The following is a 20,482-nucleotide window of genomic DNA, read 5'->3' as shown; positions in this document are numbered from 1 at the left end:
TCCCCAGAGTTTCTTCTTAGAGGGAGGGCCCTGAGAATGGCGTTCCTAGCAGGTTCCCTGGTGATGCTGCTGGTCCAGGCACATCCTCCGAGAACCACTGAGGTGGGAGAGGAAGCTGAGAGCCACAGCACACCCTAGAAGGTCCGGGATGCACTTGTCCTCTGCTAGAGGGCTCTCCAGGCTGCTGTTCTGTTCTCCTCGCCTTGAATACCAAGCGTCAGCAACGCCAGGCTGCTGGCAGTTCTTCACAGATGCTCCGTTCTTTTGTGCTCTTGTGTCTCGAGGCATTTGCTGTTTCTTTTGCCGAATTCCCTTTTCTCTCTTCTCTGCCAGATGAGAATGCCAGCTCATTCTTCAAGACTCAGTTTTCTCTACACACCTCCTTATTTCCTAAAGATAGTTCATGAATCTTTTTGAGTCGTCACTCTACATTGTATATACTTCTTTTTTTTTAAGTGTTTTTATTGGTTTTAGAGAGAGAGAGGAGAGGGAGAGAGAGAGAAACATCGATGAGAAAGCAACATCGATTGGCTGCCTGCTGCTGGCCCTTCATGGGGGATTGAGCCTGCAATCTGGACACGCGCCCTGACCAGGAATTGAACTGGTGACCTCTTGGTGCTTGGGTTGATGCTCAACCACTGAGCCACACCGGCCGGGCTGTACATACTTCTATTGTAGCTTTTATGTGTTAAAGTGGAGTTGCAATATTCATGCATTATTACTCAAAATGAATTATTTGTGCTCTGCAGAGAGAGCAAAAGTGATATAAAAAGTGAGGATGATGTTGTCTGTTGTACCCGTCCATAAAACCACATGTACCAATCCATGAATTCCTGGGGGAGGTGTGAGATGGAAGGCGAGGACCTGCCATTCCCTCCGTGGGTCCCATCCTTCTTGCCTCTCACAGTGTAGTCATCTTATGTGGAGGAGATTCTAGTGTGAAAAATACATATTTTTGAATAATGAGCTTTAAGCACAAGCCCAGTGCTTTTATCTGATCCCTAACTGAAGAATCAGTGACCCCTTTCAATACTAGCAGAAACACTGACTGTGATCAACTTCTTGAGAGATAGGACAACATTGAACTTTATGGGCGTCTTCAGGAGATAATTTTTCATGAATATGATTTCACCTGTGTGCTGGCTGCAGGGCCCGTTCCCCGCGCAGGTGAGTGCTTAGGGTCTCTGTGCATCACACATCTTTCCTCTGTTAGATCAGCATGCGTGGAGACTGGGTCCACGTCTCACCCATTTGAGTTGGGGCTTTATGGAGGATGCTCTGGCTTGGCTCACTAAATGTAGCAACATATCACCTATCATAATATTTAATAAGGATCCAGTAAATACTTATTGAAGAAATTAATGAACTATCAAAGGAACAATGGAGTTGGGCGAGCTCATTAGAGAGCAGAAAGTCTTTTTTTTGCTGGAGAGACAATCATGGACTGATGGAGTATCAAATGTGGAAGGCACTTAGGGATTATTTCTTTATATGATAAATTTTATACGTTAAATTTTCAAAAAGTGAATTTGCCCAACATTACTTCCATTTACTTATTCTGCTAATCCTTTTCTAGATATATTGTGGTTTAGCTGACACCTTTGTAAAGTACAATAACTTCACTAGATAGTATTACTACTATGATCTTTGTGGAAAGATTTCCCCTTTAACATTTGCATGTTACATTAATTTCAACTTAGTATTTCAGTATTTTGTTTACTCTTTTCATCTTAAGGAAAATTCAGTGACCATGTACTTGTTTTTTCAAGGGCAGGGACAATATGTAATTCATCTTGTATCCTCTTTGCTTAAGACAATAATTGGCATTTGCTCATTCAAAAGTTTTGTTATTGAAATATGTGAACTGGGGGAAGCTCTGAGTCAGTTATTTGGTACTTTGAGAAATTAAGAATCATAGTGCTATTAGGGACTTTTAGAGATCTACTGCAACTGGGCTTTTAAGATATTTTTATTTTTATTTTAAAATATGTTTTTATTGATTTTCAGAGAGAGGAAGGGAGAGGGAGAATGAGAGAAACATCAATGATGAGAGAGAACCATTGATGGGCTGCCTCCTACACACCCCCTATTGGGGATTGAGCCCCAAACCCAGACATATGCCCTGACCAGAAATCTGTTTAGTCTGGTGATAGTCAGTTTCAGAGATAATATTTGACTTTTAGGTAACTGATGCCTGTTTGAATCCCATGTTTGAAAGACAGATGCAGTGGGCAACCCATGAAACATATTTATTGAAGAAACCTTATTCACAGTTTACTGCTAAATATTGTTACTTATCCATTGAGCTACACTTGTCATTTTGAGGGTAAATCTTAGCCCTGAGCCCTTTTGAACTGTGGACTGACATTCATATTGAACACTATTTGTCCATGTACTTTAAATTCCGTAGGGAAATAGTGAGACTTTAGACATGTACTATCATCTGACATTAAAAAAATAAATAAACAAATAAGTAAAATATATATGCACACACATATATGGGTACTTATACACACACATATATATATTTCTAACTCTAATTTTACAATATCCTGCCATTTATTAAATTTTAATTATAGTATATCTAGCAATCTCTTAGTAAAACTTGAAAGAATTAATGTTGCCCCAGGACAGTGACCAATCCAAGGGGGAGGGTTTAAGGTCTTTTACAAACTGGCTAAAAATATAAATCAGTCCACATGAGTAGGCAGCTCACTGAAGGAATCTCAAAACAAATTAACGTTCAGAAAAGGGGACCCGATTCTAGGTTTGGAGGGAAAGTGGGAAAAGGCACAGCCAACCCACCCTTCACTTGTGATGGAAATGGAGCCCCATCATGTCAATGATTTGCCCAGAGTCAGTGCTGCTCACTGGCAAGCAGGCAAACTCTTAAGACTCATGACTATTGTACGTTAACTGACTGACTTTAAATAAAAGTTGGCAGCATTTGGTAATTACTGAGAAAAGCTCAGAATGTTATCTTTCACTTTTTTTCGTCTCAGTGGGAGGAATGGTGTTGAAATAGTCTTAAATGAAGAACATATTGTACTTAATTTTCTCCTTTGGACAAGGGAGACTTCAGCTCCTTGGCCATGGTAGGGGCGTGTGCTGGAGGCAACCCGTGGCTCCTGGAGATGAAAAGACAACAGGAGTGTTATTTCTTCTTCTTTTACTCATTCTTACCTAACAATCAACCCACTTCTAACGGAATAACGTTGCTCATAGAGACCAGGTGTGTAGTTATTTCTAGTGACAAAGAAGCACAGAGGTAGGATGTGTATGCAAAGGCCATTGCTGCTATGATGCACCCTGACACTTACCTCCTGGCATAAGTGCGTTCCCTTACCTGTAGTCAGTAGATTCCATGCTCCTAACGGGAAGAGGTAAGGATTAAAAACACGAAACTGTGTGTGTGTGTGTGTGTGTGTGTGTGTGTGTGTGTGTGTGTACTGTATATGTAAACATCAAGTCTTGAAAACTGAGTTTCTCGTTTTTAAAAATGTAAAGACATATTTCCACAATTCATTTTGCAGACCTTTTCAGAGGCAATTAGGTTTAATGTGAATTATGGAGTTTTTGAAGTAGTTAACAATGCTCCACAACTTCTGGAAAAGCAACTGAAAAGAATTCTACAAAGCCAGCAACCTCGCAATCCCATCTATGATGTTGTACGAAAAGCAAAGAATGATATTAACCCTGCTCAGATGAGTGCCCCCTCTACAGCTGAGACCATTAACATCAACTACAGTGTTATGGTAAGAAAGTGCATTTGGGTTTATATCTTGCTAAACAGACAGTTGGGTGATTATGGTGTGTCAATGAGGGTTCATCCTTGGTAAAAACTGTACCATTCAAGTGAGTGATGTCGATAATGGGGAGGCTATGCATGTATGGGGATGGGGTAACTGGGAAATCTCTGTACCTTCCTCTCAATTTTGTTGTAAAACTAAATCAGCTCTAAAAAAAATAAGTCTTGCTGTGGCTGGTGTTGCTAAGTGGTTAGAGCATTGGCTAGTGCACCAAAGGGTCACGGGTTCAATTCCCAGACAAGGCCATGTACCTGGGCTGCAGATTCAATCCCCAGCCCCCTGGTCAGGGCACATGTGGGAGGCAACTAATCAATGTGTGTGTGTGTGTGTGTGTGTGTGTGTGTGTGTGTGTGTGTGTCCCTCTCTCTCCTTCCCTTCCACTCACTCTAAAAATCAATGGAAAAAGTATCTTTGGGTGAGGATTAACAAAAATAAAAAATAAGTCTTAAAAATATATATGTATATATTTTGAATATATATATGTATATATTCCCACAAAGAAAACTCCAGGTCCAGATGATTTCACTGGTGAATGCTATTAAACATTTAGAGATGGTTATGTGCCAGCTTTATCCTGATACTAGATAAAGAAAAAGAAGAGAAATTTCAAGAAAAAGAAGAGCCTGCAAATTAATATCTCTTATAAACATATACACAAAAGATAAGGAAATTGAATTCAGCAAGGCAAAAAAAAGATAATGCGTTATGTTTTACTTTTTTGAGTTATTTTTTTAAATGTATTTTTATTGATTTCAGAGAGGAAGGGAGAGGGAGAAAAAGATAGAAACATCAATGATGAGAGAAAATCACTGATCAGCTGCCTCCTGCACACCCCACACTGGGGATCAAGCCCACAACCAGGCATGTACCCTGACTGGGAATTGAACTGTGATCTCCTGGTTCAACCACTGAGTCATGCCGGCCGGGCTGCATTATGTTTTAGAAGAAATAGGCATAAATCTTCAAAACCTGGTATAGGCATTTGTTTTTTAGATATGACACCAAAAGCATAAGCAGCACAAGAAAATCATACACAGATAAATAAAAATTAAAAACTTTTATCTCCAAGGGACACTACCAAGAAAGTGAAAAGATAACCCAGAATCGGAGAAAGTACTTGTAAGTCATATCTCTGGTAAAGACATACCTAACTGGGTAAAGAACTCTTACAGCTGAACAATAAAAAGACAACCCAAGTGAAGAATGGACCAAGGATGTGAATAGACATTTCTCCCCAAAAGATGTATAAATGACCAATATGCACATGAAAAGATATAATATTTACTCATATTTGCTATCAACATGGAAGGATGGGGGGTAAGGAAGTTGGAGTGAGATGGAGAGTGACTGCTACAATGAAGGGTGATGCAAATGTTCTGCATTTGTGGTGAGAGTTTGTGAATACACTAAAAACCACTGGACTTTATACTTCGAATGGGTGAATTGTATGGAGTGGGAATTAGCTCTCTCTATATAAAAGCCTAAGAGACTGGAACGACCAGAATGACTGGAACGGCTGGTCTCTATGACACACACTGGCCACCAGGGGGCAGATGCTCAATGCAGGAGCTGCCCCTTGGTGGTCAGTGCGCTCCCACAGCCAACCTCCCCCAGCTGGCCAACCTCCCTAGGTCCCTCCCCCCCGGCCAGCCAACCTCCTGCAGTCCCTCTCCCCAGCCAGCAGGCCCTGATTGCTCGATTGGGGCTGGGCCCGGGCTGGGACAGGGAACCAGGGGTGGGTGGTGGCAGATGCGGCCCCTTTCCCAGGGGGGCCAAGGGCTGGCTCCTGCTTCGGGGCCGATGGCCAACCTCCTGCACCCCATCTTTCCCCTCAGTTGGCAGGCCCTGATCAGGCAAGCCCTGATTGGTCCTGATCGCTGGCCAGGCCTAGGGACCCCACTTGTGCACGAATTTTGTGTACCGGGCCTCTAGTATATAAATAAAGCTCTTATAAAAAAAGATGGTGCACACACACAAACACATGCAAATCGTATTAAACTATTTCTACATAACTATTAGAACAAGTAAAATAAGCAGCAAACATTGACAATACCAAATGCAGCCCAGGATGCTGGTCAACTAGAACTCTTACATTGTTGGTGACGATTCCATTTTGGAGAACAGTTTCATAATTCTAAGTTAAACATATACCCTACTACCTACTTATCCTACTCCTGTGTGTTACCCAAGAGAATTGAACAGTTATATTCCCACAAAAACCTATATTTGAATGTTTATAATTGCTTTATTCATAATCACAAAAAACTAGAAGCAACCCATATTTCTTTTTAACTGGAAAGTGGTTAAATAAACTAGCTTCATCCATACAGTAGAGTACTACTGAGCAATGAAAAAGAATGAACTAGTGATCCATAGAAGAACACTGATCAATCTCAAATGCATTATGCTAAATGAAAGAAGCCAGAGTCAAAGACTGTATACTATGTTGATTCCATTTATATAGCATTCTGGAAAAGGCAAAATTATAGAGGCAAAAAACCAATCCATGATTGCTAGGGACTAGGGTTAGAGGGAGACATTGATGACAAAGTGGCACAAGTATGTTTGGGGGATGTTGGAACTATTCTGTATCTTGATATAATCATAGTTACATGCCTGTGTATTTGTCAAAGCTTGTAAAACTCTACCCTAAAAAGAATGAATTTTATTGTATGTAATTTGTACCACAATAAATCTGACTAAACAAAATAATCTATTGGCAGATAGCCATGCTTTATTTGGTTGCCTCATACATCTAAATATCATTTTTGTTAATCTAATCCTGGAGGAATTTTAGAGAGCTTGTGTATAGCTACTTGGAAATAGTTCTAGAATGATTTACCTATCGCCAGTTTTCCCTAATCTTTGGTTATCTCTTTTTGTTTCTTAACTCATTTTTTTTTAACTTTAAAAATTAAATAATTTTACCTTAGGTAAATTACTTTTGTGTTTCTAGTAAGTATTAAGGTATCATTTTATGTTTGGCAGGATTGTTTTGTATTTTTTTGGTCTTTATATATTTTAGTTACTTGTAAACACCTTGAAGGGATATATATTTTTGGCAGTTTAAAGACTTCTCTTCAATTTTGATTTTATTTTTTAAACTTTTCGTTTAATTTTTTAGGTCAAATAGATGCAAAAACATTTAAAAGGGGATGAGTTATAGGTGAAGTGTTCATGAGGTAAATGTTATACAAATTGATTTTGCATGAACTGACTAGTCCGAAAATCTTGTGGAATTTCTCAAAGATTTATCTTGATCTTCATATGTAGTCTGGTGTCATTGAATACAGTGCTAAGCAGAATTCAAGAGTTTTATATGGTTGTTAGTGTGTATGTAGAGGCCAATGTGCAGTCTTTCTAAGTACAAGATCCAAACGTCCTTTATAACTCACTGGTAAGCAATGAATAGTCAACAAGATTCTACCTTTCAGGTGCTGACTATTTTCAGGGTTTCTTCTATTATTATTTCACTAGAGGCCTGGTGCATGAAATTCATGCACTCGGGGGTGGTGTTCCTTCAGCCTGGCCTGCACCCTCTCACAGTCCGGGAGCCCCGTGATTGATCGCCCCACAGAGGGAGGCCCCGCCCACCACTGCTGGCCGGGTAGCCTGGGCCTCCCTCTGCGGGGCGATCGTGGGGTGATGGCAGGGCCCCCCAACCAATTGCATCGCACCCCACCTTGGCGGCGGCAGTCAGTGCTGGGTCGCCACGGCGCCCATGACCCAGGAGGGACCCAGAGGTCAGCAGTTCAGCCCACTTGCCAGTCCCCGCCCACCCGAGCCTGCTGTGCACACAGCCTGGCGTTCGGTCGTCCGTTTGGTTGTTTTGGACGTTACGGACCCTGGCTCTTTATATATTAGGATTACCCAGAAGACAGTCGTTGGTGAGGGCAAATGGGTGTATTTTTGCTGAACAGGAAGAAACCATTGTTTGCTCAGTTTGCCAGTCCTTCTTGCCACATGTCAGCAATGTTACGCACAGGTGTGCCTTCTAGAGCAACAGGTTACCAGATGTTGGCAGCACTGCTATTCGAGCCTTCAGTTTCCTCAGGAATTAGCCGTGGTCTGTGTTGACGCTGATGTTACTATCACAGCACAACTTTTGCTTTAGCACAGGGGTGGGGAACGTCCGGCCCGCGGGCCTCATCAATGGGTCTGGCCCTGCCGAGGCAACCGCAGGTGGGACTCGAAATTCAATAAATCTAGGAGCTTTGTTCATAGCAACCTAATTTTTAAGTTGATAATTTTGTATGGCCCACGAATGATGTTCTAAATATCCAAATGCCCCTTGGCAGAAAAAAAAAGAAAGGTTCCCCACCCCTGCTTAGCAGGTGATCAGTGGAAGCCACATAAAGGCAGACACATTGCCTGACTGCGGTGTGTACTCTATGGGTAGTTTTACTTGTTAGTTAGCCTTTGTTTCATGTCTAAGGTACTCACATTCTTTAAAATTCTGGAAAAAGTGAATATAAGGCAAAATAGAACCAATAGTGAGTCCATGTTTTAGGATGAATAGCAACCTAGTTAACTCTTTCATAATATTGTATGGCCCTCACAGCCTCAAGGTAAAATGTAAACTCTTTAATGTTATTGAAAGACTATTCATAACCGGGCCCCTGCCTACTTTCTCAGCCTTCTTCCACCATCTCTGAAATCTCAGCCTGTGATGTAGTTGTAATAAATGTTTCTCTGGTTCCTCTCCTGCTCCCCTCCTCTGCAACCTTGCTAATCATGCTCTAGGTCAAAGGCTGAGTGGCATGCTCTTTTGGAAATCTTTGCTGTTTTAGTGCCCAGTGTGACCTCCCACAGAAGCCTGGGCTTACGGCCTTTGCAGCACTCAACTATTATTACCGATTGAATCATCTGCAAGCTCCTTAAGGACAGGGTCTCTTATCTTTCTTATTTACCTTTGTATCTCCGGGATCGTGGCTGGGGATGTAAATATTTAACAAAATTTCCTAAAATTGGAAGGACAACAGGCCTTCAGTGACCTCAGTGGCCTTACCACGTGTTGTGGTTAGCTTTTTCTGATAGGGGTTATTTTAAATCCATGTTATGACGATGAAGATACTGAGATTGACTGAGTTTTATCTCATTTCTCTTCCTTCAACAGTAACTTAACTCTGGATTCAGTTTGTTAGCCTGTCAAATGGAGATGATAGTTGATGCAGGGTTGCACTAGAAGGCAAGAAGTGGCTTCAGATTTGTGACTCAGGGTTCTGGCCCGTATGCGAATAGAAGGTAGAGAGGCAGGGCTCCAAGTAGGAGCTGGAGGTCACTGTTGCGCCAGTGATGAGGCCCTAATTGTCCTGAAAGCTGGTTATTCCTTGACATTCTTTTTCTTTCTCACTTGTCCTCGAACAGTGTCTGAATCGTGAACAAGGCATTCAGTGGATCAAAAAAGAAAGACTCCCAGCATTTCTGGAAAGTGATTGCTATTTTGAATACAGGTATTGTAGTCTCATTAGTGTACATATTTTTTAAACGCTGACTTTTTTTTTTTACCCAAAATTATTTTTCTGTACTTTTTAAATGAAATTCATTTAAATCCATTGGAGTGTGAATTCCAGTTGCTATAGTATAAGAATTATAGAGCATTGGTAAAAACCACTTAAGTTTCACAAAGAGATTTCACAGAAACAGGACCTAAGAAATGTACTTCAGTTGTGCTTCTTTAATCGTTATATTTTTTAAATTATCTACTTATCAGGTGATAATGGCATTTGTGTGTAGGGTATTACAAACTGAAAGTAAGCGTGTCATGAAAAAGACAGAATGTTATGGTGCAGAGCCAAGTTTATCTTTTCTGTGCCCTGACTTTGAAAGTATAAGTACCCAGACATTCTGAAGCTTTACTAAAATATGACCTTTGCTTATAACAGTCATTTTAAAAATATAAATACGATAAGTTAAACAATCATTATGAATTTGAAGTTCCATGAATAAGCTATTAATTTGAGCAGATCCTGAAGAGAATCATCTTGCAGTGTTAGGAAGGGAGATTGGTTTGAATGCATAAAATAAAGTTTTAGTGTTTCTCCCCCTCCCCTGAATTCTACCATATTTTAAACTTGCTTCAAATTTGTATGCTTTCTAAAATGCAGGTTAGCAAAATTGGTCTCTCAAGTGAGATGGAGTAAATCAGGCATGAATATCACACTAGATACAACTTTTTCTCCCTGGGTCATGAGAAAAGTACCCACTCCACCACCTCCTGTCATTGAAGATGACAATGCTATCATTATGAAGAAGTTCTACATTTCTCTTGGCGAGGTAAAAATATGAATGTTTCTTTGTGAATTAGCACTTCAATAAAACTTCTCATTTTAGAAACATGCATTTCATTTGTACCACTTGAACAAGGAAAATTATTTCAGATACTTCAAAAGGCAGTTTTTTAACAAAAATTCTTGTGGCTTTCTACTCACTCATTTGCTCTGCACTCTTTCACCTGAAATGTAATGAGAATTATCCTCATGTGTATGAAGGAACAGATGCAAGATTGAAGAACATTCATTGTCACCCAGGGAAGCATGGGTAACTGAATTATAGAGATGGTTTTATTGTTCATTCCAAATTTTTTAAAAAATATATTTTATTGATTTTTTACAGAGAGGAAGAGAGAGGGATAGAGAGTTAGAAACATCGATGAGAGAGAAACATCGATCAGCTGCCTCTTACACACCCCCTACTGGGGATGTGCCCGCAACCAAGGTACATGCCCTTGACCGGAATCGAACCTGGGACTCTTGAGTCCACAGGCCAACGCTCTATCCACTGAGCCAAACTGGTTTCGGCCATTCCAAATTTTTATTATTTGGATTCTATAACTGTTACTGGGACCCCAATATTTGAGTCCATCAGCCTGGCCCAAGAGAAATATACAAGCAGGAGATGATCTTTTGCCTCTGATTATCAGATTTTCTGTCTTGGAATACACTTCTAATACACAATTCTGTACAAAATCTGGAATATCAAATATGTGGCCCATGTGTTGATACTCTCCTAGTTTCTGTTCATTGCTAATCCATCATGGCAATTTTCCTACTGAGCTATAGGACTTGGCTCCAAAATTTTTTCAACACAACATTGTAGGCAGGCACTTCCCATTGATCAAAGATGCCATGTAAGAGGAAACCTATTGGCCATCTCTGTTGGAATGGACAAACTTATCCTATTTTATTTGAATATGTGTATTCGTGTGTAGCTTCTATTTAATTTTGTAGTTTGGCATTTCTATAAGTGATATTTGTTTTAAATTATGCCATTTCCATTATTTCCACTGAGTAATGCTTAGGGATGTACCAAAGGCACATTTTTCATTCTTACACTTATTTTGAAGGGTTTATTTTTTTCTTTTAACTTATATATTATAGAAATATCAGGAATGTCATAAAATGGGTACTGAGAGTAGAGGTCAGTAAACATGAGAGGGAAGAATTCATTTAGGGGAAAAGTTCTGATTCCCTATATGTAAATGTAATCTACCTATACTAATAAAAGGGTAATATGCTAATTAGATTGGATGTCTTCCCGACGTCCTTCTGACAAAGCCGGGCTCGGGCAAAGTCGCCCACTGTCCTGGGTGCCTATGGCTATGGCCAGCATCGGTGAAGCTGCCCCTGGTCCTGGGCACCTGCAGCTGGCCCAGGCAAAACCGGCTTGGGTCCCAGGTGCCCGCGGCCGGCTGGAGGAGGGAAGCTTGGGTCCCGGGTGTGGGGGCCAAAGCAGAGGTGGTTAGGGGCAATCAGGTCAGCAGGGGAGTAGTTAGGGGTGATGAGGCCGGCAGGGGAGCAGTTAGCGGCAATCAAGTCAGCAGGGGAGTAGTTAGAGGCAGGCAGGCAGAGGTGGTTAGGGGTGATCAGACAGGCGGGTAGACGGGTTAGGGGCGATTAGGCAGGCAGGCAGGAGCGGTTAGGACAGTGATGGTGAACCTATGACATGCGTGTCAGCACTGACACGCGTAGCCATTTCTGATGACACGCGGCCGCAAGCTCAAAAGGTTGCCCATCGCTGGGTTAGGAGGAGCCAGTGTTCCTAGATTGTGAGAGGGATGTCTGACTGCCGGGATTGGGCCTAAACTGGCAGTCAGACATCTCCCAAGGGGTCCCGGATTGGAGAGGGTGAAGGCTGGGCTGAGGGGGACCCCCCCCCCCATGCATAAATTTTGTGCACTGGGTCTCTAGTATATATATAAAAGCCTAAGTGACCAGAATGATCAGTCACTATGATGTGCACTGACCACCAGGGGGCAGACACTTGATGCAGGAGCTGCCCCCTGGTGATCAGTGCACTCCCTCAGCCAACCTCCCACGGCTGGCCAACCTCCCCTGGTCCCTCCCTATGGCCGGCCAACCTCCCCCTGGTCCTTCCCCTTGGCCGCAGGCCCCAGCTGGCAGCCAGCAGAAAGGCCCTGATTGGCCCTGATCGCTGGCCAGGCCTAGGGACCCCACCTGTGCATGAATTTCTTGCACTGGGCCTCTAGTTAAATATAAGAGAGTAAAATCCAAGCTTTTTTTTTCTCTTCTATTTCCTGTGATAAACTCATTTTGGTCCACTTAATATTTAAACTATTTTTTAAAAATATATATTTTATTGATTTTTTTTACAGAGAGGAAGGGAGAGAGACAGAGAGTTAGAAACATCGATAAGAGAGAAACACCAATCAGCTGCCTCCTGCACGCCCCCCACTGGGGATGTGCCCGCAACCAACGTACGTGCCCTTGACCGGAATTGAACCCGGGACCCTTCAGTCCACAAGCTGACGCTCCATCCACTGAGCCAAACCGGTTTCGGCTAAACTATCTTTTTAATAGCTTTTGAAGTTTAAGGAATCAAAGTTCTCTGGATCCTTAGATCATTTAAACCATGAAACTAGATAGGGATCAATCTTTTATGATAATTGGTAACACTTCTTTGGGTCTCCAGTTATACCATCTAAACATGAACAATCGATCCATCTCTTCAACGTATAAAGTGGAACAGCTGACTGCTTGTATGCCTGACTCACTACTTCTTCCTTCCCTATCTTCTCTTTTTTTGAACACTTGAAATAACAAGCACTCTTGCATATTGGTCTCTCTCAATTCCTTGAAAATTCCCTAATTTGATCTCCTTTTACTGCTTAGGATACTGCTAGGAATAGAGAAGTCACTCAATAAATATACATTGAAAGAGCATATAAGTAATAATAAATGACTTGGTTTTAAAGGAAGGAAAAGATGAAACAAAAGGAAATTAGAGTCAACGTATAGGAGCACGAAAAATAATTTTCCTCCCACTTGTCTAAGTTCTTCTGGCCTGGCTAATAACCTAACAAACAGAAACAGATTAACAGGAGAAAATGTCCCAAATGTATTACAATGTACATGTGGGGTACCAGAACAGAGACCCGGGGATGCACTGGGCCAGTTGAGGTCTATGTGCCATTCTGGATTAAGGAGAAGGGGTCAGGGGTCTGGAATTTTCCAAAAGAAAGTAGGCAATTCACAGGAAGAAAGAACAAACATGTGGCAAACACATTCTAGCTGCCATCCCCCCCACCCCCCGCCCCGAAACCGTGGGACACAGAGGGAAGTTCAACAAATGGGCTTTATTGGATTTCTTCCCGTCCGCACATTTAGTTCCTATTCCTAAGCTAAGGTGCTGCTCCCTTCCATTAAGTAGGTGTTTCTACCCAAAGTCCTTTAAACAGGTAAGGGGGGGTGGGTCAAAGGTTCTTTCTGAGTCTTTTTGTCTCTTAATAACCAGCTTAAAAATCAATATCCCCAAAAGCTTAGTTAGGGTGGCAAAACTTTTATCCACAGAAAACCCTTCGAGGGATCAGTGACTAAACACACAGCACCTCTCATTTCTCTCTCCTGCTTTTGATTTCATTGTGCGGCCCGATTGCTCAGAGAATTCTGCACAATAGTCAGGGAACGGTACCTATTCCACTTGAGGCCTGCCTCTCCTGGGAGTGTTCCTTAGGCTGAGGGCCAGCAGCCGACTCAGTTGGAGGAAGGAGACGAGAGAGCAAAGCTGGAAGCTCCCTTCTCTGCTGATGTTGAACTTGGGTTCTCTTAGAAAAACAGATGAGGATGTCGCTGAGCAACTCAGGCAGAGGAACTTTGCCCAGAAGGGTGAGATAAAGGGCTTCTTAGGACTGGGATTCTAGAAGCTGAGAGTCAGCGTGGGATTTGGGTCAACTGGCTGAAGGGTACACAAAGCAGTGGAAAAATTGAAGGCTACCTCCGGGGGTAGGTGGAGTCAGGAGTCAGTCTTCAGGCAGCGTCCCTTCCAAGCAAAGTTATAAAAACCGAATCTAAGGCGAAGTGGCAGTTGAGCTTCGAGATATTTCCTGTGCTACTGAGAGTGAGTCTGTCATATTAGGGAGGAGTTGTTAAAAACACTGAGCCAGGTCAGACAGATTTAGGGGCATGAAATATTTGGGAAGGCTGTAAAATGGGAGCTGCTAGCAAAAGAGGCATCCAAGGACCCATGAGTCATGGTGACTGCCAAGTTCAAGTGAGATAGCACGCAGCGGTAGTGACTCCAGTGGGTGACATGGCCTGCCTTTGGTGGAAGAGTGACGCATTTGATGGATATTGGGCTCATTTTTCTCCTTTGGGCATCGAATATGAAATGTATCCGAACTGAAATTTCCTCCCCATTATTCTCTTAGCTAATGCTTTTTTTTTCTGTGTATAACCTTCTTCTTCTTCTTCTTCTTTTTTTTTTTCATGGCATAATTTCCCCCTTACACATTGTACAATGCATATTGAATACTATCATAATGATTTGCCCAGGTTTGTGATAGGAAGAATAGCGCTAACCTTGCATTAAACACAAGTGCTGCTTTCTTCCTAGGCCTCCTATTCAGAAACAAAAGATTGGTTTGCATTAGCAAAACAAAGTCAGCAAACAGTGTCCACCTTCCCTGCACTCCACAGCAAAGTTGATTCACCGTTTATTTCATCTGTTTCTGGTAAGCAGAAAAGGACACGAATGACTTTAGAACTCCCCTTTAAGTCTCCCGCTGCTGTTCTAGTCTTACAGCACAACATGTAGTGGTGGGGAAGAAAAATGACCTCCCCCTTCCCCCCCAACTCCACTTTCTGCCGTTCTTCAAGAGGTGACTTGGTGTAATGAAAAGAGGCTGAGTTTAGAATTCAACTCTGATACTTGTTGCCTGTGCGGCTTTTATAAGTTATTCCTTCTGGGAGCTTTGCTTTTCTCATCTGTAAATGTAGAATGACGATGCAAGCTAAATGGATAGAAAATGCCTGGCCGAGTGCTTGGTACCTGAAAGGCAAGCCAGCAAGTGTTCGTCTTGCTTTTATCTCCTATTACAATGTCCAAATTCTTCTTATTAAGCCTTTGAAATAAAGTGGGTACAACAGCAGAGTTTCAAGGGGAACACTTGCCACGTGAAAGCTCTGAGTCTGCATATTTCACTGATTAATGGAAGAAAGAGAAAATAGGAGCTGAAGACTGTATCCTTAGAAAAAACATAAAGACAATCCATGTGTATTTGTTAGCTTGTATAAAATACTTTATGCCATTTTGTAATTTTTTTATTTTTTTGTAAATCCTCACCTAAGAATATTTTTTCCCGTTGATTTTTAGAGAGAGTGGAAGCGAAGGGGAGAGACAGATAGAGAAATATCAATGTGAGAGAAACGCATCATTGGTTGCCTCCCACATGTGCTCTGACCAGGGTCCGGCCCTTGACCAGAATCGGACCCACAGCTCTTCTTCAGTCTGAGGGCCGGTGCTCTTACCACTGAGCTAAATCACCTAGGGCCATTTAAAAAAAAAAATTTTATTGATTTCACAGAGGAAGCGAGAGAGAGAAACATCCATGATGAGAGAGAATCCTTGATTGGCTGCCTCCTGCCCGCCCCACACTGGGGATTGGGCACACAACCCAGGCATGTGCCCTGATTGGGAATCGAGCCGTGACCTCCTGGTTTTTAGGTCGATGCGCAACCAATGCGCCATGCTGGCTGGGCAAGGGCCATTTTGTAATTTTAATGATAGGTTGTAAGTAGGGTAGTAATTGAATCTTTCTGATAAAATAGTGAATTTTTTTAAATTGCCAGTATGACTTCGGTTCTGATCTGCTCATAGTATGGTCTTGGTAGCTAATTTCACTTTATCATACAACATGAAATATTACAGCACATACAGGCATACCCAGGGCTATTGTAAGTTGGATTTCAGACAACCACAATAAAGCAAATATCGCAATAAAACGAGTCACACGATTTTTTTTGGTTTCCCAGCGCATATAAAAGCTACACTTACATTATATTGTAGTCTATTAAGTGTGCAATAAAATTATGTTAAAATGTGTATACTGTACCTTAATTTAAAAATGCTTTATTGCTACAAAATGCTACCATCATCAGAGCCTTCAGTGAGTCATAATCTTTGTTGGTGGATGATTTTGCCCTGGTAACAGCAAAGATCACTGATTATGGGTCACCATAAGTACAATAATAATGAAAACGTTTGAGGTATTGCAAGAATTCCACAATGTGACACAGAGACACGAAGCGGGCAAATGCTGTTGGGAAAATGGTGCCAATAAACTTGCTTCGCTTAGAGCTGCCACAGCCCTTCAGTTTGTAAAAGACACAATATCTGTGCAGGGCAGTAAGACAAAGCACAGCAAAACACGGTATGCTTCTACCATTGTGTAATGTACATATGCAAATGCTTTAATAGAGTTGGCCTTTATGGATTGACATCCGATATCAGCATAAAATATTACATATTCTGTATAGGGCTGTCAGATATTTAGTTCATCTGCCCTGATTCCCTTCCCCATCCAGGGAAGACATGGCTAACCCCTGTTGACAGCTTTTTCTCCACCGGTCCCAAGTGTGGCTTTAGACTCCCCTGAAGGCCCTGGTCCATGCAGTCACTACCTGTGATGATAAACTCATTTGCCATCCTGGCTCTGTAACATCTAGTTAGTGTAAAAATGTCGTCTGTATCCGTATGTGACCTAATAGCCTTTTATTATTTAATACAGAGAGTGTTATCTTTGATGATGGAGTTCACCCCAGGATGCAAAAGGACCCATCTAAAGCCACTAGACCCATTTCTGAATTGGAAGAAGAGGAGGAGGAAGGGTCTATAGCTCTACCAGATACTCCTTCTCATGCTCTTCTGAGAATATACCTTGAAAAGCAACCGGATGCTGAAAGCCGGGCATTCCATTTCTCCACTTATGAAGAATTTTTAATATCCTATATAAACTTTGTTTTGGCAGTGGTAATTAATCAAATTCTTGATGAGCCATTTCAAGAAGGTCCCGGTTACATAAATTTCAACAATATAACAGAAGTGATAGTTGATGAGTTTGAGCCTACTCCTGACAAGAAGGATGTGTTATGTGAAACGACTCAACCCACGAAGGAAAAGGTAGAAGAGAGATTAGAAGAAGCAGATTCAAAGCGAGAGAGAACTGGCTCAGAAATCAGGGCTGATTGGTGCCTTTCTCACAAAACGTATGACATTGGCAATAGGAACGAGTTCGAAAGATTTAAGACATTTATGAAAGGTACATTAGGGGAGAGATATTGGTGGCTATGGATGGATATCGAGAGGTTAAAAGTTCTTAAGGATGCTGGAAGACATCAAAGGTATTGCTATTTTTAATTTTTCAGTAGTTTTAAAAACGAATTGTGGAATATTAATTTGGGTAGCGTTCTTTCTCAAGCAGAAAACCTGAAATAAATATAAAAATGTAATGTATACTTTTAGAGGGATGAGTAATAAAATATATATATATAAAAGCCAAGCAACCGGAATGCCAGAACGACAGGAACGACTGGTTGTTTTGACGCGCACTGCGGCCCCGATCGTCCCCCCCCTCCATCTCAATCAGGACCCTCCCACCCCGATCAGGGGCAGGGATGGCTGGCCAACCTCTCACGTCCCCTCCCCCTAGCCAGCCAGATCCCACCCATGCACAAATTCATGCACCGAGCCTCTAGTTTTATTATAGTAATATTGATTCCACTGGTTCTTCGATCTCAAAGCTTTTACTTAGTAGATACTAACAGCAGCAATTATTTGGGTTTGCATAATTTTTTTCCCCAGAGATTTTAAACCTGCTTTCAAATTTATCATTCTGTTTTATTTTTATAACATTTCAGTGATACATTTTTATGGAAAAAATTATGTTATATATCACACTGGCATAATATACGTTATATAAAAGATACCTTATAACAATGTAAGCACCTGCTGTTTCTAGCCTCTGCTTGGTTAACAAATTTCATGATCTTTAATTGGATGCCACTGAGAATTGTATATCTGAATGAGATATCTGCCAGATACCATACTGGATAGCCTCTAGAGAGCCCCCTGGAGGCCAGCTGGGGTGCAGGTCTTTGTGTGGCTGCTGCGTATATTTTAGATCACAGTGAGTCTCTTTTTAAAAAAAATAGATTTTTATTAATTTCAGAGAGGAAGGGAGAGGGAGAGAGAGAGAGAAACATCAATAATGAGATGAGAATCATCAATTGGCTGCCTCCTGCATGCCTCCCACTGGGGATCAAGCCTGCAACCCAGGCATATGCCCTTGACCAGAATCGAACCCGGGATCCTTCAGTCCACAGGCGTTGACGCTCTATCCACTGAGCCAACCCAGCTAGGGCCACAGTGAGTCTTAAGAACCCCGAGAGGACCCTGCTTTAGGAGAGTCCTTACCTTGTCTGTGTTTTTCCTGATCTGCTCTGAAGCAGATCAACCATAGCACATCGCCATTCTCACTAAGGATTTGACTGAGTAGGTACTCGTGACGGGTCCATTCCAGTCATTCCAGCGGCGTTGAGATGATAGAGCTCATGGTTACACTAGTTACAGGAGCAGGGGTCACCAAGTGGTTGGATGTGAAGCATGACCCGATTGATGCTGAGGTGGAAGGCAGGCCACTTCCCAAGACACAGTAGGGGAGTTAGATGCAAACAACCTACCGAGGTTCTCCAGGATCAGTATTGTATTAGTTCCTGTGGTTCATGTAACAAATTACCGCACGTGTGTTGACGTGAAGCAACACGAATGTATTTTCTTACAGTTAGGAGGTCAGAGGTCTGAGATGGATATGCAGGGCCTTCCGAAGGCCCAGGGGAGCCCTCATTTCCTGGCCTTTTCCCCGGATCCCGGCCCCTCCCTCCATCGTCAAAGCCAACAGCACACGGTCTTCTCTTTTCTCTGACCTCTGCTTCCTTCCTCCCTTTTTCCTCTGGCTCTGACCCTCCTGCCTCCCTCTTAGACCTTTCGAGTACATAGGGCTACCTCGCTCATACAGGAGAATTTCCTCAACATCCTAGTCACTCCTTCAGAATCTCTTCTAAGGCACATAACGTCCGTAGGTCCTGGGGATTGGAACATGGGCATCTTTGCAAGGCCGGTGGCTCAGCCTATCAAAGTCGTCCAGCCACTCCCACGTCGGCACACCTGTAACTTAGCGTTGGTTTTGAGCTAGCTCATGACTTTGCTCAAACATTTCGAAGTGGAAATATTTGGCTCGTTGAATGTTGAACATTGCATCAATGTGTGTATGTGTTTTATTGCAGACATCTTGAAAAGATGAAAAAAAACTATCTAGTGAGCAGTGGAGATTGCTACCTTTCTACAGAAATCTTAACAAAACTTAAGTTGCTAGATGGCTCTCAGTGGAATAAAGCACACTTAATAAATATTCAGATTGACGTGGTAAAACCCATACTTCTGTATTGGTAAGAAAAATTATGTGACTCAAAGTTACCTGCTTTCACTTTCTTAGGCTAGTTACAAGTTATATGTTTAAAAATGTGCAATTTGCCCTAACCGGTTTGGCTCAGTGGATAGAGCGTCGGCCTGCGGACTGAAGGGTCCCAGGTTCGATTCCAGTCAAGGGCATGTACCTTGGTTGCGGGCACATCCCCAGTAGGGGGTGTGCAGGAGGCAGCTGATTGATGTTTCTCTCTCATCAATGTTTCTAACTCTTCCTCTCCCTTCCTGTCTGTAAAAAAAATCAATAAAATATATATATTTTAAAATATGTAATTTGTGGAAATTTAGAGTGACAATAATAAGGCTGACAGTACTTAAGTGCCATTTTAACTTTGTGAGCACATCTCTCCACACCTGACCTTTTTATGGTTGGTATGTCATCAAATTGATGTGTGTGTGTGTGTGTGTGTGTGTGTGTGTGTGTGTGTGTGTACATGTGTACATGTAGCTAGAGTTACAGTTTTATCATTTCAGTAAACATTTTTTAAACACTATAAGCCAAATGTTGTGCTAAGGATACAAGACTAAAACATAGTCAAGTCCAGTGGTTACAGTCTAGTTGGGAGGAACGTCTATATGAAATAAGTATAATAAAAAGAGAGTGGTGAACACACAAGATACCGAGAAGAGGCAGTATTTCACCAGGGCCTCAAGGGACTCTGAACAGAAGAGAATGGAAACAGAAAAGGTGTGCCACTGGCGGACCAGTGAGCTGCCCATTGTGGCTGTGGTGGATCCGATTATGCCACTTAGTTTAAATGTTCCCGTGGTAACCCCAAAGCTTTCTGGGTAAAGTTCAGATTCCTAAAGTTAGCAAGTAAGGTCATAATGATTTGTCCTTGCCCACTTCTCTGTCATCATCTCCCATCTAGGTATTCCATATTACTTATATGCTT

General features: G+C 42.0%; 1 protein-coding gene across 1 annotated transcript in view; it reads left to right on the top strand.

Moving 5' to 3' along the window:
• The window catches only part of RGS22 (regulator of G protein signaling 22), a 102,630-nt gene that overhangs the window by 16,791 nt on the left and 65,357 nt on the right, over window positions 1–20,482 (top strand). The window contains exons 4-9 of the mRNA XM_079795911.1: window positions 3,534–3,755; window positions 9,177–9,262; window positions 9,917–10,085; window positions 14,661–14,778; window positions 16,834–17,446; window positions 19,388–19,549. Of these exons, the coding sequence (XP_079652037.1) occupies window positions 3,534–3,755; window positions 9,177–9,262; window positions 9,917–10,085; window positions 14,661–14,778; window positions 16,834–17,446; window positions 19,388–19,549 (1,370 nt within the window). The remainder of the gene's footprint in view (window positions 1–3,533; window positions 3,756–9,176; window positions 9,263–9,916; window positions 10,086–14,660; window positions 14,779–16,833; window positions 17,447–19,387; window positions 19,550–20,482) is intronic.

Source organism: Cnephaeus nilssonii (assembly GCF_951640355.1).
Source record: "Cnephaeus nilssonii genome assembly, chromosome: 18".
Classification (NCBI taxonomy): domain Eukaryota; kingdom Metazoa; phylum Chordata; class Mammalia; order Chiroptera; family Vespertilionidae; genus Cnephaeus; species Cnephaeus nilssonii.
This window is presented reverse-complemented; position numbering and strand designations above follow the sequence as displayed.